At 31.1% G+C, this 16496-nt stretch overlaps 1 protein-coding gene across 1 annotated transcript; it reads left to right on the top strand.

Annotated features, from left to right (window-relative positions):
• The first annotated feature begins 14511 nt into the window (after nucleotides 1-14511).
• On the top strand, nucleotides 14512-15612 carry LOC139901152 (uncharacterized mitochondrial protein AtMg00810-like). Its single transcript, XM_071883886.1, has one exon. It carries the CDS (start codon nucleotides 14512-14514, stop codon nucleotides 15610-15612), a length of 1101 nt encoding a protein of 366 aa, XP_071739987.1.
• The last annotated feature ends 884 nt before the right edge of the window (nucleotides 15613-16496 follow it).

The raw sequence follows: 16496 nt of genomic DNA, 5'->3' as shown, positions 1-16496 counted from the left end.
TGACGACCCGTACTAATCCATCCGGACGAAGTCCATATCGATTATAAACGATTCACAACAGTTGATTACATCGCGAGGTACTTGACCTCTATATGATACATTTTACAAACATTGCATTCGTTTTCGAAAAGACAATCTTTCATTACATCAAAAGTTGACGGCATGCATACCATTTCATAATATATCTAACTATAATTGACTTAATAATAATAATCTTGATGAACTCAACGATTCAAATGCAACGTCTTTTGAAATATGCCATGAATGACTCCAAGTAATATCTCTAAAATGAGCAAATGCACAGCGGAAGATTTCTTTCGTACCTGAGAATAAACATGCTTTCAAGTGTCAACCAAAAGGTTGGTGAGTTCATTAGTTTAACATAAATAATCATTTCCATCATTTTAATAGACCACAAGATTTTTATTTCTCATAAATAATACGTCCCATGCATAGAGACAAAAATAATCATTCATATGGATTGAAAACCTAGTAACCGACATTCACAATATGCATAAAAGAATATCCCCATCATTCCGGGATCCTCCATCGGACATGATATAAATTTCGAAGTACTAAAGCATCCGGTACTTTGGATGGGGCTTGTTGGGCCCGATAGATCTATCTTTAGGATTCGCGTCAATTAGGGTGTCTGTTCCCTAATTCTTAGATTACCAGACTATATAGGGGCATATTCGATTCGATCATTCAACCATACAATGTAGTTTCGATTACTTGTGTCTATTTCGTAAAACAGTTATAAAAGCAGCGCATGTATTCTCAGTCCAAAAATGTAAAGAGTAAAAAGGAGCAAATAAACTCACCTAATGTATTTTGTAGTAAAAATACATATGATGACATTAGACAAACTGAACAATGCAGGGTTGGCCTCGGATTCACGAACCTATATCAATTGTATATATATTAAAAAATATACTTGTAATTGAATAATTTCATATTTATATCTTATTTATCTTTTGTATATATATATATATATATATATATATATATATATATATATATATATATATATATATATATATTCAATCTGTATATATATATATATATATATATATATATATATATATATATATATATATTTAAATTTCTTATTATCCATATAGTTACGTTAATATATATATGTATATCTGATTAGTATTATATATAAAATAGATATTAATTTGTTATATAAGTATATTTATGTAAAAGTCATTAATATCATTAATACATACTTATATGTATTGTTACATATAAATGTTTTTATATACATAATGTTTATTTGATAAAATAATATTAATAATAGTAATGAAAATTGTATCTGATTATAATGATAATAACAATACTAATAATAATAATAATATTTATAGCAAATTTTATTACTAATAATAGTTAGAATAATAACTCTTAATAATATATTAATAACGATGCTCATATTATTAATATTACTACTTATAATTATCTAATTATATTGATCATAATGATATTGACAATACTAATATATAATGATAATGATAATACTAATAAATTTAGAATGATATTAATACTAATATTTATGAAAATAATATTAACTTATATTATTTCCATAACAATAATAATATTCATAGTTATATCTAATATTATGATAATAAATGATAATTCTTATATATACACTTATGTTAATAATAATACTATATTATAAATCATAATAACATTTTCTAACAATAATAATAATATTAATCACAATAATAATGATAATGATAATAATAATAATATTAATAACAATAATAATAATAGAAGTAAAATAATTAACAAGATATACCCTTTAAATCTTTGAGCAAAAAGAAAGGCTGGAGACGGGACTCGAACCCACAACCTCTCGTTTACATAATAACCCATTAACCAATCAGCCAGATTTGTTTTTCTTGAAGTTATTCACGACCCAATTTACTTAACCCATTTTCTATTCGTATCCAAGTTATTTGGCCCAACAACAATAACGGTTTTCGGCCCAACAATAAAAAAAACTGGTAGCCCAATTATGAAACACCAATTCATAACGGCCCAAGCAACTTCATGGATTTTTGGATCTGGTAAACGAAGTGCGAAAGTCAGAAACATAAATAAATAAATAAAAACGCACGCCCTAATCAATATTTCATCATCATCGTTCTTCTATACCTTCCTCTTCTTCTTTACCATGTTTCATCTTCTTTACACCATCATTAATCATAAACCGTCGGTCCTCATCATCATACTCATATTCTTTATCATCATCTAATTATTCTTCATATGTATCATAACTCTAATCTTAATATAATCATAATCATAATTTTAATCATAAGCATAATCATGTTTATTATCGTTCTTAAATTGATCAAAAGAATTCAAGAACGAAACTCGTTACCTATCATCGTCTTACTAACATCATCATTATCGAATCACGTTCATCATCCTTAATCGTACATCATAACATCGTTATCTCATCATCACAGCATCATCATTCGCTGTATCACTATCATCAATCTAGCATCCTATCGCTCTACATAAAATCATAATCATTATCGCTAATTATCATTACTCATCTCCATTACCGTATACTCGTCGTCACCATTATCTATAGATAGTTTATTATCTGGGTTTGTCATCATCATCTTCGCTACAGTAGTAGAACAGAAGAGCAGTGGTTTACGATAAATAATTGATGTTCTTGTCGGGCTGATCCAGAGCAGAAACAGTAGCGAATAGCAGCAATTATAGACTTTGTGGTAGCGTTGGTTTCAACCGAAAATAGAAACAAGTGCAGCAGTCTTGGTGGTGTTTTTGTTGATGGTGGAATACGTTGGTTGTAGCAAGGGTGTGCTCGGACAGAAAACTGAAGCTGGAACATGGGTTGCAGTACCGAAGGAAGAAAGTAGCAGCTGAAGTCTGTTGTGATGGTTTAAACTGAAACGACATCAGCTGCAGTTAAAATTTGGTGGCGAGTGTTTGCATCCGTGGTGGAAATAAGCAACAACAATGGTGGTTGTTTGGTGATGGTGGTGTTAGCGTCAAGATAGTGATGGCGATTTATCTAAGGAGAAAAAGGAGATAGAAGGGTGGTAGAGTGATGGAAGTGATGATGAAGAAAGTGGTGTGTGGTTGTATTGTTTTTGCAAAGATAAAGGGTGGTTATGTGATCCATGGTAACTAGAGATGGTGATAATGAAAACCATAAAGGTGATGGTTGAAGTGGGTTTTGTTTTGATTTAGTGCAGTAAACAATGAAAACCATAAAGGTGATGGTTGAAGTGGGTTTGTCAATGGTAGTAGAAGAACTAGAGAAGAAGAAGTGGTCTTTTGTTTTAGTTGATGATTTTTACAAATATGTACTCGATGTATATATATATATATATATAGAATTTATATATATTCTTGCAAACATAGAAGATAAAAGAAGATAAAAGTTGTTTTAATAATGCAAACAAATGGAAAGAAAGTCAAAAGGTAGGATGGTGGTTACATATCATATCATATCATAATCGTGTATATGTGTATATCATTGAGTTGGTTAGTGGACACAGTTCAACTTAATTGATATCATGAATCACGGAGTAAATATAAATGATCAATCAATATAATAATAATAATAATAATAATAATAATAATAATAATAATAATAATAATAATAATAATAATAATAATATAATTTAATAATTTAAATTGTATGACTGTCTAACACAAACAGTAAGCAGCCATAATGATATTATTACTCTACCGACCGTTTTAATAACGAATATTATATCATGGTCCGTTGATAATCAATGGCGAATCAAAGTCTTTAGAAAAAATTCTATATTTTCAAATTAAATATATTTATTTATTATGGTATAAAATTCGATCCTCCATTTATTAAATAAAAATTACATCAATTGTCCCTCTCAATTTTGGGTAATATATAAAAATTGTTAAAACTTAACTAATAGTTCCTAAATACATTTTTAATAAATTTAAAATTTACAGAACTCATTTTCGTATCACCGTTTATTTTAAAATTACATAAGTTTGAATTTAACTTTTCGAGTATTACAATCATTTAATATTTATTTTTAATATGCTTTATTTATATATATATATATTTAGATATATTTTAAATAATAATTATTATAATATCTTATTTTTTTTATTTTATTAATTTTTAATAATAACAGCATATAATACTTCAAATTATATTTCGATTTATTATTTATATATACCTACACACATATCTTATTTACAATTTATTGTTCGTGAATCGTTCGGGAGTAGTCAAAGGTCAAATGAATGTACGAAGATAGTTCAAAAAATTTGAGACTCGGTTTAACGGACTTTACTTATCGTATCGAAATCATATAAAGATTAAGTTTAAATTTGGTCGAAAATTCCCGGGTCATCACAGTACCTACCCGTTAAAGAAATTTCGTCCCGAAATTTGAGTGGGGTCGTCATGGCTAATAATAAGTATGTTTTCCTGACGAATATGAGCTGATAAATAGAGTTTTATCATTATTGAATAATACAGATAAAATAATTCGATTATTCGAAGAGTACGAATGAAGCTATCACAAAAGAGTAAAATGAATAAATGAAGTTTTGTTTTAACTTTTGACGTTGCTTTGGTTGAATTCTGGAATTCAAGGGATTTAAGAGAAAATCTTGGAAATCTATAAGATCTGATTCTTCGGCGAATAAGGAAATTAAGATCTCTCTAATTAAATACGGTGATCTGCTTCGATTACTCTGTCTGATATTTCCATTATAAATTAAACTCTTCCATCCCATTATTCTCACCATTCCCATACTTTCCTTCTTGTTTCATACATCCAAAAGATTATGAAAATGCTTAATCCAGTTCTGATCCTTGTCCTTACCCTTACTATCGTAACAATCGTTCTCCTTTTCCAACTTCCACTAGAGGAATCTGCTTACTTCTACTTTTACCTTGGGGGATACTATTCTTAATTCTACTGTGTCTTTATATTGCTATTTGTATTAATATCCACGGTTTGAAACCTCCGTGTTGTTATTGGGTTTTACATTTTCCTTTATATTTTGGAATACCTGTTTCCGTCTTCTATATTCATTGTCGTTCACAGTTAATGCTCTCTCTTATTTGCTGCGATTTATACCCCCTTTCTATTTCGGAGCTTCATGCTTTTGTTTTTTTTTTTTTTTTTTGCAAGTAACGGTCCAGAATTCATAGGTGTGGAGTTTCGAATGAGCTTAATGTTCTAAACAAGAAAGAACGTAATAACACGATTTGATTTGTCAAATTACCAGAATCACTGAGAATAGAACTATCAAGAATATATTTTCTTGGTATGTTCAGAAGTTAATCAAAATGAAAGAGTTATGTAACATGACACATGATGACGTTATAATCTGTGAATCATCATGTTCCATTTAGAAACTCAGTATGACTTACTGTAATATAATCACATTGATCAAGTGTCATTATATTATACTAACTCATGCATCAGTTCCCAACATTACTTCAATAACATTCATATTTTAAGCTCGAAAGTTTACAGAATATAGAAACTAACAGTTTCTATATGATGTAACACTGATAGCACGGAGAGATTAATGATTTCAGATAAGAATAGTTATGAAAATATCTTCAGAAATGTGGAGGATATTTATAATGAAAGATGCGATGATATTTTGGAATTTCTAATATCGAAGGTTGGCGAAGAAAATTTGTCCGCAAGAGTTTGGAGTCAGAAGCAAGGTATTCGCTAAAGATTTCATCAGAAACAGAATCATCCGAATTCTTAATGTACAAGTTCAGTCCTTGTGATTTGTTCAGAAACTCCTTCGTAGTTTGCTAAATCAGTTTTTTTTTTTTCAGTTTCAAACTTTTTCTGAGCTTTGCCAACATACAGTTCTTTATCATCAACTTTTGGCTGTTGAGGTCGTTTACATATTTTTTTTTTTTTGCTTCATTCAACTTTTCAAAATTCAGGGCATTAATTCGCAGACTGGTGCTTTTCAGAATTTCATAATGAAAAATCATAATTCTAAGAGATAAATGTTATACATATAACTCTTAATGTGGAAATGTTGCGAGACTCACAATACAGATTTGCTGATTCTCAGTAATTGGTATGGCAATTTTTGTTACAAGATGCAGATGAGTACATTATGAGACTTCAATAGATAAATTTAGTGATTTGTCAGAGAGATTTAAACCAAGGAGCGACGAGGTTGCTGGTACATCTACTAGTAATATGGTGGAATATAATAAAAGGTTCCCCGATAACAATAAAAGAGCACACCTATAAATCAAGGTTATAACAAGGTTGTTTCGAACGAACAGTGAAACTTGACTTACTGAAGCTGTGACAAAATTTGCTAATTTTGGAAAGGGGTTGCAAAATTATTTTTGGTAATAACAACGCCAAAAGAGCTAGCACAGATACGTGTTAAACGTTTACCCAGGTTCCGAGTGTTTTCAGGTGCATAACTATATGTATCAATCTTTTCTTCCGTAGATGAAGCGCGGTTGGTTCAACCTCTCGATTGAGGTGTTTTTTTTTTAAGAATCATGAAAGTTTGAATGCAGATTGGAATCGTCAAGGTACAATTAAGGTTTAAGATGAAATCAAGTGGCAACTTGAGGAAATATTTAACTGTAGAAGATAAAATTTATTTACAATCTTTTAAGTCGAAAAGTGTTGTATTTAATATTTCCTACTCTTTTAATAATTTTTAATTGTCCATAATAGTAGTCCAATAGTCCAATAGTTCAATAGTTCCACCAAAACTAGTATATTTTAAGGAAATAGTCATATAGTAACAGTTAGCTAGGAACAGTTAACATAGTTTAAAAGTTTTACGTAGTTAATTAATTGGTTACTAATAATTTTATTTTGTTCATTATTTTCTTCATTATGCCACTTGTCAAATCTTGACTTGGGTTTTGATCGACAGAAACTCGTATGTGAAATTTAATTGGAATGAAAATGGTTATTCTTTGTGAACAGATACGTATATCTGTGGAGTAAGTAGGATAGTAAATGACTGTTGAGTCGGATTCAAAGAACGTACAATGTAACTTATTAATGTGAAATTTAAATATTCCTCGGGTATTACCTACCCGTTAAAATATTTTCACCATTAACAATTTGTACAAGAGAATTTTTAATTACAATCTTTATGAAAACATATATGCATATATATTTTCTTCAGATGTATTCATGAATTTAATGAGTTAATATGATATTAAACTCATTTGCTTTTCGGTTGAAACTAGAATAAATAATCTCTAAAACTTTAGAGATTACATATTCGCCATGTTGAACGAAGATAAATGAGGTAGAACGATACGTAGAATGAAGATCATACTCAAAGTACAGCTGATGATATTGAAGCATGGATTGTTGATGGTACTGGTGCTGTTATTGATGATACTATTGGTGCCGGTGGTGTTGTTGAAGCTGATACATTTTACACCATATTCTCCGAACTGATTATTCGAGCGCGAAGTTCGTTGACTTATTACTCCAGGATGATTGTCGGTCGGAACAAGCGGATGAATAAGGTTCAGAATTGTGGATAGAATATAATCTTGTCGAGTTACTCTAGAAATGAGACTAAAAATGGTGTCTCGAACAGGTTCGTCGGTAAACGCTTCAGGTTCATTGTCAAGAGGTGAATTCGGTTGGTGGAAGGGATTGCCTTCTGTGCGTTTCCATTAATTAAGTCGACTACGAACCCATCAGATGAATTGATAATGGTTGATTGGTTTATTCATGCCGATGACGCTATTTTCGGAGCTTAGGTGAACATCTATGTCGGAATAGCTGTCGGAATAACTATTTGAATAGCTATCGGAATCTGAGGGACTCGAACTGGTTGCATGATTCATCTAGTACGATCAGATGAAGGATTTTTGATAAGAAATAGATTATAGGATGTAGATTAGTACTCTGCAATACATAATTTACATATGCATATATAATACTAAAATCCCATAAGTTACGGAGGAATCTACAGAAGTTGTCAGGTAAAGTTACAGTAATAGATACGCTAAGATATGAAGTAGCAGATACGCTAAGATATGAAGTAGCAGATACGCTAAGATATTAATTTTTGTCTATACACTATTCATGCAGTCAATGCAGTAAAACGTGTCTAGACTAAGAATGATAAGCAAGTGATTCTCTAAGAATGATAAGCAGGTAATTTTTGACACAAAATGATAAGCAAAACTTTTGACATGCAGACACGGTCGAAGTCCAGACTCACTAATGCATCCTAACGACTTATCAGTTAGATACACTAATGTAGATATAGTTCGCTAAGACCACCGCTCTGATACCAACTGTGATGACCCATCCTAATCCATCCGGACGAAGTCCATATCGATTATAAACGATTCACAACAGTTGATTACATCGCGAGGTACTTGACCTCTATATGATACATTTTACAAACATTGCATTCGTTTTCGAAAAGACAATCTTTCATTACATCGAAAGTTAACGGCATGCATACCATTTCATAATATATCTAACTATAATTGACTTAATAATAATCTTGATGAACTCAACGACTCAAATGCAACGTCTTTTGAAATATGCCATGAATGACTCCAAATAATATCTCTAAAATGAGCAAATGCACAGCGGAAGATTTCTTTCGTACCTGAGAATAAACATGCTTTCAAGTGTCAACCAAAAGGTTGGTGAGTTCATTAGTTTAACATAAATAATCATTTCCATCATTTTAATAGACCACAAGATTTTTATTTCTCATAAATAATACGTCCCATGCATAGAGACAAAAATAATCATTCATATGGATTGAAAACCTGGTAACCGACATTCACAATATGCATATAAGAATATCCCCATCATTCCGGGATCCTCCATCGGACATGATATAAATTTCGAAGTACTAAAGCATCCGGTACTTTGGATGGGGCTTGTTGGGCCCGATAGATCTATCTTTAGGATTCACGTCAATTAGGGTGTCTGTTCCCTAATTCTTAGATTACCAGACTATATAGGGGCATATTCGATTCGATCATTCAACCATACAATGTAGTTTCGATTACTTGTGTCTATTTCGTAAAACGGTTATAAAAGCAGCGCATGTATTCTCAGTCCAAAAACGTAAAGAGTAAAAAGGAGCAAATAAACTCACCTAATGTATTTTGTAGTAAAAATACATATGACGACATTAGACAAACTGAACAATGCAGGGTTGGCCTCGGATTCACGAACCTATATCAATTGTATATATATTAAAAAATATACTTGTAATTGAATAATTTCATATTTATATCTTATTTATCTTTTGTATATATATATATATATATATATATATATATATATATATATATATATATTCAATTTGTATATATATATATATATATATATATATATATATATATATATATATATATATATATATATATATATATATATATATATATATATATATATATATATTTAAATTTCTTATTATCCATATAGTTACGTTAATATATATATGTATATCTGATTAGTATTATATATAAAATAGATATTAATTTGTTATATAAGTATATTTATGTAAAAGTCATTAATATCATTAATACATACTTATATGTATTGTTACATATAAATGTTTTTATATACATAATGTTTATTTGATAAAATAATATTAATAATAGTAATGAAAATTGTATCTGATTATAATGATAATAACAATACTAATAATAATAATAATATTTATAGCAAATTTTATTACTAATAATAGTTAGAATAATAACTCTTAATAATATATTAATAACGATGCTCATATTATTAATATTACTACTTATAATTATCTAATTATATTGATCATAATGATATTGACAATAATAATATATAATGATAATGATAATACTAATAAATTTAGAATGATATTAATACTAATATTTATGAAAATAATATTAACTTATATTATTTCCATAACAATAATAATATTCATAGTTATATCTAATATTATGATAATAAATGATAATTCTTATATATACACTTATGTTAATAATAATACTATATTATAAATCATAATAACATTTTCTAACAATAATAATAATATTAATCACAATAATAATGATAATGATAATAATAATAATATTAATAACAATAATAATAATAGAAGTAAAATAATTAACAAGATATACCCTTTAAATCTTTGAGCAAAAAGAAAGGCTGGAGACGGGACTCGAACCCACAACCTCTCGTTTACATAATAACCCATTAACCAATCAGCCAGATTTGTTTTTCCTGAAGTTATTCACGACCCAATTTACTTAACCCATTTTCTATTCGTATCCAAGTTATTTGGCCCAACAACAATAACGGTTTTCGGCCCAACAATAAAAAAAACTGGTAGCCCAATTATGAAACACCAATTCATAATGGCCCAAGCAACTTCATGGATTTTTGGATCTGGTAAACGAAGTGCGAAAGTCAGAAACATAAATAAATAAATAAAAACGCACGCCCTAATCAATATTTCATCATCATCGTTCTTCTATACCTTCCTCTTCTTCTTTACCATGTTTCATCTTCTTTACACCATCATTAATCATAAACCGTCGGTCCTCATCATCATACTCATATTCTTTATCATCATCTAATTATTCTTCATATGTATCATAACTCTAATCTTAATATAATCATAATCATAATTTTAATCATAAGCATAATCATGTTTATTATCGTTCTTAAATTGATCAAAAGAATTCAAGAATGAAACCCGTTACCTATCATCGTCTTACTAACATCATCATTATCGAATCACGTTCATCATCCTTAATCGTACATCATAACATCGTTATCTCATCATCACAGCATCATCATTCGCTGTATCACTATCATCAATCTAGCATCCTATCGCTCTACATAAAATCATAATCATTATCGCTAATTATCATTACTCATCTCCATTACCGTATACTTGTCGTCACCATTATCTATAGATAGTTTATTATCTGGGTTTGTCATCATCATCTTCGCTACAGTAGTAGAAAATAAGAGCAGGGGTTTACGATAAATAATTGATGTTCTTGTTGGGCTGATCCAGAGCAGAAACAGTAGCGAATAACAGCAACTATAGACTTTGTGGTAGCGTTGGTTTCAACCGAAAATAGAAACAAGTGCAGCAGTCTTGGTGGTGTTTATGTTGATGGTGGAATACGTTGGTTGTAGCAAGGGTGTGCTCGGACAGAAAACTGAAGCTGGAACATGGGTTGCAGTACCGAAGGAAGAAAGTAGCAGCTGAAGTCTGTTGTGATGGTTTAAACTGAAACGGCATCAGCTGCAGTTAAAATTTGGTGGCGAGTGTTTGCATCCGTGGTGGAAATAAGCAACAACAATGGTGGTTGTTTGGTGATGGTGGTGTTAGCGTCAAGATAGTGATGGCGATTTGTCTAAGGAGGAAAAGGAGATAGAAGGGTGGTAGAGTGATGGAAGTGATGATGAAGAAAGTGGTGTGTGGTTGTATTGTTTTTGCAAAGATAAAGGGTGGTTATGTGATCCATGGTAACTAGAGATGGTGATAATGAAAACCATAAAGGTGATGGTTGAAGTGGGTTTTGTTTTGATTTAGTGCAGTAAACAATGAAAACCATAAAGGTGATGGTTGAAGTGGGTTTGTCAATGGTAGTAGAAGAACTAGAGAAGAAGAAGTGGTCTTTTGTTTTAGTTGATGATTTTTACAAATATGTACTCGATGTATATATATATATATATATATATATATATATATATATATATATATATATATATATAGAATTTATATATATTCTTGCAAACATAGAAGATAAAAGAAGATAAAAGTTGTGTTAATAATGCAAACAAATGGAAAGAAAGTCAAAAGGTAGGATTGTGGTTACATATCATATCATATCATAATCGTGTATATGTGTATATCATTGAGTTAGTTAGTGGACACAGTTCAACTTAATTGATATCATGAATCACGGAGTAAATATAAATGATCAATCAATATAATAATAATAATAATAATAATAATAATAATAATAATAATAATAATAATAATGATAATAATAATAATAATATAATTTAATAATTTAAATTGTATGACTGTCTAACACAAACAGTAAGCAGCCATAATGATATTATTACTCTACCGACCATTTTAATAACGAATATTATATCATGGTCCGTTGATAATCAATGGCGAATCAAAGTCTTCAGAAAAAATTCTATATTTTCAAATTAACTATATTTATTTATTATGGTATAAAATTCGATCCTCCATTTATTAAATAAAAATTACATCAACTGTCCCTCTCAATTTTGGGTAATATATAAAAATTGTTAAAACTTAACTAATAGTTCCTAAATACATTTTTAATAAATTTAAAATTTACAGAACTCATTTTCGTATCACCGTTTATTTTAAAATTACATAAGTTTGAATTTAACTTTTCGAGTATTACAATCATTTAATATTTATTTTTAATATGCGTTATTTATATATATATTTAGATATATTTTAAATAATAATTATTATAATATCTTATTTTTTTTATTTTATTAATTTTTAATAATAACAGCATATAATACTTCAAATTATATTTCGATTTATTATTTATATATACCTACACACATATCTTATTTACAATTTATTGTTCGTGAATCGTTCGGGAGTAGTCAAAGGTCAAATGAATGTACGAAGATAGTTCAAAAATTTTGAGACTCGGTTTAATGGACTTTACTTATCGTATCGAAATCATATAAAGATTAAGATTAAATTTGGTCGAAAATTCCCGGGTCATCACATATGGCTCATCTACTTTACCTATTAATCCGACTCGTCCACTTTAGCTTTCAAATATTCTTCACTGTCCTACTTTAATTAAAAACCTTATTTCTGTACGTCATTTAACTACTGAAAATAACTTATCTATTGAATTTGATCCATTTGGTTTTACTTTGAAGGAATTTCCGAAGGGGACACCTCTAATGCGGTGCAACAACACCGGTGATCTCTATCCATTCAAGCCTACCACGTTGACGCCAACAACAAATCATTCCACTTTTTCTGCTTTTTCACAAGACTTATGGCATAGATGCTTAGGACATCCGGGCGAAAATATCATAAAGTCTCTTAGAAATAAAAATTGTATTCACTATAATTCTAGCAATAAACGTACTTTTTGTCAATCTTGTATTTTTGGCAAACATATACGACTACCTTTTTACTCGTCATCAAATCATACTATTGCTCCATTTGATATTGTTCATAGCGATCTATGGACATCTCCGATAACTAGTTGTGATGGTCATAAGTATTATTTATTGTTTCTCGACAACTTCACAAATTTTCTATGGACAATACCCATTACTAATAAATCACAAGTCTTCCAAATATTTCTTGCCTTTCATAAAATGATACAAACATAATTCGGTACTAACATAAAAACCTTTCAATGTGACAATGGAACCGAATATAATAACAAACACTTTCACTCTTTTTGCTCTCAAAATGGCATGCTCTTTCGATTCTCTTGTCCTCATACCTCATCTCAAAACGGCAAAGCCAAACGCAAGATTCGAGCTATAAATAATATCATGCGTACTATACTTACTCACTCTAGTGTACCACCTAATCTATGGCATCATGCACTAGAAACTGCAACATATCTTTTAAATATCCTACCACACAAAAACCTCAACAATCTTTCCTTAACTCAACTCCTTTATCATCGCACTCCATCATATGACACTCTTCGAATTTTTGGTTGCCTATGCTACCCGCTTTTTCCATTAACAACTATTCACAAACTCGAACCTCGTTCAAAACCTTGTGTATTTTTAGGATATCCTAAAGACCATAGGGGATACAAGTGCTACGACATCAATACACGTAAAATCATTATTTCCCGACACGTTATCTTTGACAAAAATACTTTTCCATTTGCTACTTCTCATCCTTCCACCTCTGATTATAAATTTTTATCCCATAGAATTCATCCGTAACTTTACAATGAAATTACTCCTAATTTTAATCACCCCTCACCTTCTGTATCGGCTCACAATCCTACACTTTCTAATGGATCATCTTCCAGCTCGGGCCCAACTCACTCACCTGGGCCGCAACCTATGTTATCCGCCAACACAAGGCCATCTCACACTTCAAACCCACTTACATCTTCATCTAGTCCATTACATAATGACAACATTTCACACACGTCTTCTACTGGAAATTATATACCAAGCTCGATCAACACACCCTCAATTCCTTATTTATCTTCTGTTCCAAATTCTAGACATCATCCTACTAATCAGTCTACACATCCTATGACTACAAGAAGTAAAGTGGGTATTTTCAAGCCTAAACACCATTTAATCTTTCAACCTCTACTACCATCTCTCCTATACCCTCTAATCCAAAATCGGCTCTTTCCGATCCCAATTGATTCCGTGCCATGACCGATGAATACCAGGTCCTTTTGGATAATAAGACGTGGATACTTGTACCACGTCAACCCATATGCATGTTATCCGCTCGATGTGGATATTTAGACACAAAACACGTTCGGATGGTACTTTTGAACGATACAAGGCACGATTAGTAGGTGACGGTCGGGCTCAACCACTAGGTATTGACTGCCATGAAACATTTAGCCCCGTCGTTAAGCCCGCTACTATACGCACTGTCTTAAGCATCGCAGTTTCTAATCATTGGTCCATTCACCAACTTGATGTTAAAAATGCTTTTTTACATGGACATTTATCTGAAACGATTTACATGCATCAACCGTTGGGTTTTCGTGATCCCAAATATCCCAATCATGTGTGTCTATTAAAACGTTCGTTATATGGGTTAAAACAAGCGCCTCGCGCATGGTATCAACGGTTCGCAGATTTTGTTTCCACAATCGAGTTTATTCATAGTAAATGTGACCACTCATTATTTGTGTATCGTGATGGGAATCAAACGGCGTATCTACTTCTTTATGTTGATGACATCATACTAGTTACATCATCGGATTCTCTCCGTACCTCTTTACTTGCTCTTCTAGGAAAAGAATTTGCAATGAAGGATTTGGGTAAATTAAACTCATTTCTTGGTATTTCTGTTTCTCGTACAAAAGAGGGTTTATTTCTTACACAACAGGCTTACGCTAAAGATATTATAGCACGAGCTGGTATGCTACATTGTAATCCTTCTGCCACCCCCGTCGATACACTAGGTAAACAGAGTGCTACACTTGGAGTTCCATACTCTAAACCTACTTTATATCGAAGCCTAGCCAGTGCACTCCAATATCTCACATTCACTAGACCTGACATATCATACGCCGTTCAACAAATCTGCCTTCATATGCATGCTCCTTACACCTCCCATGTTCATGCACTCAAACGTATTATACGTTATCTACAAGGGACTCTTTCTATGGGTCTGCATTTTACACCATCATCCTCTCGTGATCTTGTCTCATTTACTGATGCTGACTGGGCCGGATGTCCGGACACTAGACGGTCTACTTCGGGTTATTGCGTTTATCTCGGTGATAATTTGATATCGTGGTCCTCTAAACGTCAACACATAGTGTCTCGCTCAAGTGCCGAAGCCGAATATTGCGGGGTAGCCAATGTTGTAGCCTAAGCTTGTTGGCTACGGAATTTGTTACTTTAACTTCATTGTCCTATACAAAAGACAACACTAGTTTTTTGTGATAACATCAGCGCCATTTACTTGTCCGGTAATCCCGTACAACATCAATGCACCAAACACGTTGAACTCGATATTCATTTTTTCCGCGAAAAGGTTGCTAAAGGTCAAGTCAGGGTTTTACATGTTCCTACCAGATTTCAGATTGCGGATGTTTTTACAAAAGGTCTACCACGCATCTTATTCGAGGAGTTTCGATCCAGCCTTCGCATTCGCCCACCGAACGCTTCGACTGCGGGGGCGTAATAGACTCTACACCAACGGATATACACATATACAGCTCAGTCAACTTAGTTGGTTATATTTTATTGTAACACATGTATTTATCTTAGTATAGTTCCTGTTATTGTGGAGAGTCAGTTTACATCAGATTGACTGCCATTAGATTCGGCAGTGTACATGTATATATAGGATTCGATTGGGAATGAATAGACATACAGAATTACTCACTTATAATTAACAATTGTTGATTCTTTGTATTTTATGTCGCTATAATTGCCGTCTTTCATCATAATTATTTCATATAATAATGACTCTTTAAGACTACAACAAATATAAACTTCATATTTTCTAACTGATGCAATTTGCACAAAGTTAAACACACAGTAAATTATAAGTTGGCAATGGAATTTAATCACATATTCTACTTTTTGTATGTATAATTACCTATTTGGTCAACTAGGAATTTAACGATAAACCCTTATGAAAATCAAATGTTTTCTTACAACAATAAACAATATTATCAATAAACATTGTTTCAATAAAATGGATAAAGATGGTTACATCATATTAGCATCTTCAGTAGTAACAAATTTTTA

The sequence above is a fragment of the Rutidosis leptorrhynchoides genome, chromosome 3 (genome assembly GCF_046630445.1).
Source record: "Rutidosis leptorrhynchoides isolate AG116_Rl617_1_P2 chromosome 3, CSIRO_AGI_Rlap_v1, whole genome shotgun sequence".
Lineage (NCBI taxonomy): Eukaryota > Viridiplantae > Streptophyta > Magnoliopsida > Asterales > Asteraceae > Rutidosis > Rutidosis leptorrhynchoides.
This window is presented reverse-complemented; position numbering and strand designations above follow the sequence as displayed.

Bases quoted from the DNA above. Each gene is read 5' to 3' on its own strand.
- LOC139901152 (XM_071883886.1), top strand. From the start codon at position 14,512: ATGTGGATATTTAGACACAAAACACGTTCGGATGGTACTTTTGAACGA.